General features: G+C 30.9%; 1 protein-coding gene across 1 annotated transcript; it reads right to left on the reverse strand.

The window, feature by feature from the left end:
• Window positions 1-1101: 1101 nt before the first annotated feature.
• Window positions 1102-4251, reverse strand: LOC111921345 (protein FAR1-RELATED SEQUENCE 5-like). Its single transcript, XM_052771017.1, has 6 exons — window positions 4068-4251; window positions 3118-3134; window positions 2912-3014; window positions 1792-2575; window positions 1484-1679; window positions 1102-1305 (listed from the first exon to the last, which is right to left on the reverse strand). The coding sequence occupies exons 1-6, from the start codon at window positions 4249-4251 to the stop codon at window positions 1102-1104; spliced, it is 1488 nt and encodes a 495-aa protein (XP_052626977.1).
• Window positions 4252-4619: the final 368 nt, after the last annotated feature.

Genomic DNA, 4619 nt, shown 5'->3' on the forward strand with positions numbered 1-4619 from the left:
AGCAATTTACACTGTATGCTGGTAATTCAATTTCAGAGTCACACTGTTTTGACCTTACAAGACGTATCTTTCATTTGATACTGTCTGGGGTCTTTCTCCTCTGTTTTGACCTTACAAGACGTATCTCTCATTTGATGTTGTCTGGGGTCTGTATCCACTGTATTCACAGTATCCACTGTATTTACTGTATTCGTTGTATTCATTGTATTCACTGTATTCACTGTTTTAGACCTAGCTACACGTATCTTTCATTTGATATTGTCTGCAGTCTGTATTCACTGTTTTAGACCTTACCAGTTGTACCTTTCATTTGGTACCTTCTGGGGTCTGTGTCTCTATTTGTTAGACTGAACTAGGCATGTTGTTCGTTCGATACTCTCCTGGAGTCTATGATTCCTTGCCTTAGTCAGCAGTCCTCACTGCTGAGGCATATGTTATTCCCTGATGTCATTTTCTTTCCTCATAAACTACTACTTTTATTAAAGTTATTTGAATGAAAACGTCACTAAATGCTTATGAACTTACCAGCATTTGTAAAATGCTGATACTCGCTTTTCAAATAACTTGTATTCTCAGGTTAACATTAGACAGGTACACCTCCGGAGCTGTTGATGAAGACGGCTTAGTACCTTGTTGTATTTATTATATTTGTTTGTATTCTTTGATGTATTGGAATGTAACCATGTAAAATTATTACTATTAATGCAATGTCTTGTTGTACTTTGATTACTATAATGCATGTGTTGTGATACTTGACATGACGTCATCCACCTCTACAACGTTTCCGCCGTTCCGGTTTTGGGGTGTGACATTCAATACCAACATATGAGTATGTACAGAAAAAACATGCTTTATATATTTCTTTTTACTCCTTAAAAAATAATGTACTTGTATAAACCTTTGATGCTTGCAGTTCTATTTCTCGAGGTGTTTGCATTTTATATGATGCTTTCTTTGATGCCTTATCAAGATCTCGTTGAGTATTCCTTTGCTTTTGAATGGCAGTGTCGTAATTCATCATGAAACTCAAAAGTAAGTTCCCATTTTCTGAGTATGTATTAAAGAATGAATTCATACTCTCTGACCTCGATGTAGTCTTCATCAAACACACATTGGAATATCTCCAGGTATCCATGAATCACGTATTGTAAACATGTCTTTAAACCATCTTGTGTCTTCAAGATTGAATTCCTTCATAAGCAAACCCCACTTCACCTCAAAAACATCAGGATTCATATTAATGTCCCAAACAAGCTTTGAAAACCTTTTTCTAAAGTCTGTGTTAGTAAATAAATCATCTGATATCTGTATTTAAACAAAAATATTCAAAAATGAATAAATAATAATAAGTAAAATAACAATCAATGTTCATAAACGAATATACTAATAAGTAATATATTTGAAATATATTAAAATAATACCTTTTTTTCAACTTTTTCATTATATGCCACATACATAATCGGTGCTTTGAATTACGAAACACATTCTCAACAGCTTGTTTTATTGCAGCATCTGGATCGGTTAAAACAAGTTTTGGTTCTTTCCCATGAGTTTTAAGAAATGCTTTAAGCAACCAAGAGTAAGACTCAATGCTTTCATTGCTTAGCAACCCAGATCCAATAGTAATCGATTTTTTATGATGGTCAATAGCAGTAAATGGAACAAAAACCATTCGATACCTAACACACAAAAAAAATGTTCATTAACGTCAATTTTTGATGTATTAATAATTTAATATAAAAATATTCATATATGAATAAGCTATAAACAAAAATAAATAAAATAGCTTACTTGTTTGTTCGGAAAGTCGCATCAAACAAGATAACATCACCAAATTCAGCATAATATGTCTTCTCCATTTCATCAGCCCAAAACATACAGTCCAAAATATCATCTTGATAATTAAACTCAAATGAGTAATTTGGATAATGAGCTCGATGGTCATTCATTGTGTTCACTATCATCTGGGCATCTTTATAACCAATAACCATGTTGATATCTCTCCTTAAATTTTTATAGTCAACTACTTTTGGCTTTACAAACTCATACCCACCTCTCAAACTTGCCCTCAACTTATGAGCCATATTTGGACCTATTTTTGATGTGGAAGAACGTACAATAAACTCTTTTTCTGAATATGACATTTGTCTCGCTTTTTTTAAATCGCTTCTCTTCTCAAGTGGGTGGTTGTGAAGTTCATCAAACTGAAAAACTTTATAATCTGGAGTTCCATACACAGATTCAAATATAATCTTTGCTTGACAACCAATAGCTCTTGAATTTGAATTTCGTTTCCTCATAACACCACTTGTACCTAATGTGTCACAAGATTTCTTTTTCTGTTTACCACCACAATTACATATAACATGTTTCTTCTTTATAATCTTGTTATCAAACCTTGACTGTGTGCTCAGTCTAACATCAAAACCACCAATTTCAGCATACTCAGAATACATTTTGATAGCCAACTTTAATGATTTGAAGATTAAACCCTTAAATGGAATAAGTTGAACATGTACATCTAGCTTATAGACATGTTCTCCAATTATATCATCACAATATTGTGCATCATGTACTAAACTTGAAGATTCACCACTTAAAATAATAATGCATGAATAAAACAATAACATATATGAATACATCAAACTCATATAAATGAAAAAAAGTATTCATATATGAATAAAAAACATTCATATATGAATACATAAAATTCATGAGGATTCAAAATATATTAAATAACACATAACTTATTCATATATGAATAAAACGAAAAAAAAAATTCGAAATTACAATTATCATATGATTATTCATATATGAATAAGACAACAATTTATTCATATTAACATATTCATATGTAAATAAATGATAATCAACAAAATTAAAAACAATAAAATAATTCAATAACTGATACCTTCATAAAATGAGTTCTCAACGTCTTCTTCTTCACTCTCACTCATAGAAGAATACAAATCACCATCAATAACATTAGAATTCGACATAATACACCAAATGATCTATATAAATAAACAAAAACAATCTTAATATCGAATATAACGAATATATCTCACAAAAAAAGTCGTAAAGATGAAAACCTGGTTAATTACGAATATATCTCACCTCAATGTACAAAATATCTAAAAGAAACTCAAATCATATATGATCAGATGATATAATTAAGCAATCTCTATCGGTACAGAATGTAAAAACTATAACGCTATATCCGATTAAAAATTAAATCAGCTCAAATTCGAAATAAATATCTCAAACTACTTAACAAAAATCCGATGAAATAACTCCAATAAATATTCGAAACTTGATAATCTTGATAATGAACTCCGATTAAACAACATCAAAACGAAGATAATAAGCGTAATTCTAAACAAATTATAAAAAGCAATAATCTTGTTAATGAACTCCGATCTATCCGATTCAAACGATATACATACCTGATCAAATCGGCGGAAATTGAATACGAATTAGAAAACTGAAACACAAATGCGAAACTTCACGATTAATGGAATGAATACGTATAATTGCTAACGAGTTATATAAAGAAAATAATCTTGATAATGAATTCCTCATATCCGATTCAAACGAGATAAAGATATCATCAAATTGGAAACTAATAACAACGAACAGGTATGTTCTATGTAAAAAAAATTGCTAATTTACAAAGATACCCATAATGAAAATGGACACACAAATTTTTTTTTATTTGAACATGTTAGATAAATGATTGGCTGAGAATGATTCCCCCATTCTCAACCCTTTTTTCTCAATTGAACCTACATTTCTCTCTCTCTCTCTCTCTCTCTCTCTATATATATATATATATATATATATATATATATATATATATATATATATATAGTTTTTATATGTTTAAATTTAAATAAATATGGTTTGCAAACATTTAGATATCAATAAATACATTTTATATAATAATAATAATAATAATAATAATAATCCTATTATTATTATTCTTTATATTAATAAATTTCATGTTCCTTTAGGAATAGTAGATGTTCCATTAACTTTCCACCATATGCTGCTTCTCCACCCCATACATGTGTATTCCACCACCATTGACTTCCAATGACTTTCTTCTCCATCATCGTCTCTCTTCCATATCAGTTGACTCCTTGCACTAGCCATTTCCAAAAAAAGACTACTTCCACCATTCTTCAAAAACTCTTTCGATCTCCCACCTCTCTCATCGCCACCGGCCTCAGCGACCCTTGTTAGCAGCATTTTCCCATCTTCTTATTCTCTCTCTCCCTCTCTATTTATATATATGTACCCTCTCTCTCTCTCTCTCTCTCTCTCTCTCTCTCTCTCTCTTTCTCACTCTCTCTCTTTTATTCAACCATGTCTCTATCTAAATCCTTAAGGCCACCGGCTCCATCGCAACCTCTAATAAATAATTACGCCATCTCTCGCTTCCTCTTCAATAACCGTCTTCAAATTATGATTGCTGGAAATTCGGATGTTAGTGTTTCCGTCCAAGCCGTTTTGTTGGTTGAGTTAAAAGATGAATGTTTATTATTGTATAGGTGTTATAAAGATTACACATATTATTGTTTAGCAATAATTGCATGAAATTGGTTTAGCTTGGTAGT

The sequence above is a fragment of the Lactuca sativa genome, chromosome 4 (genome assembly GCF_002870075.4).
Source record: "Lactuca sativa cultivar Salinas chromosome 4, Lsat_Salinas_v11, whole genome shotgun sequence".
Lineage (NCBI taxonomy): Eukaryota > Viridiplantae > Streptophyta > Magnoliopsida > Asterales > Asteraceae > Lactuca > Lactuca sativa.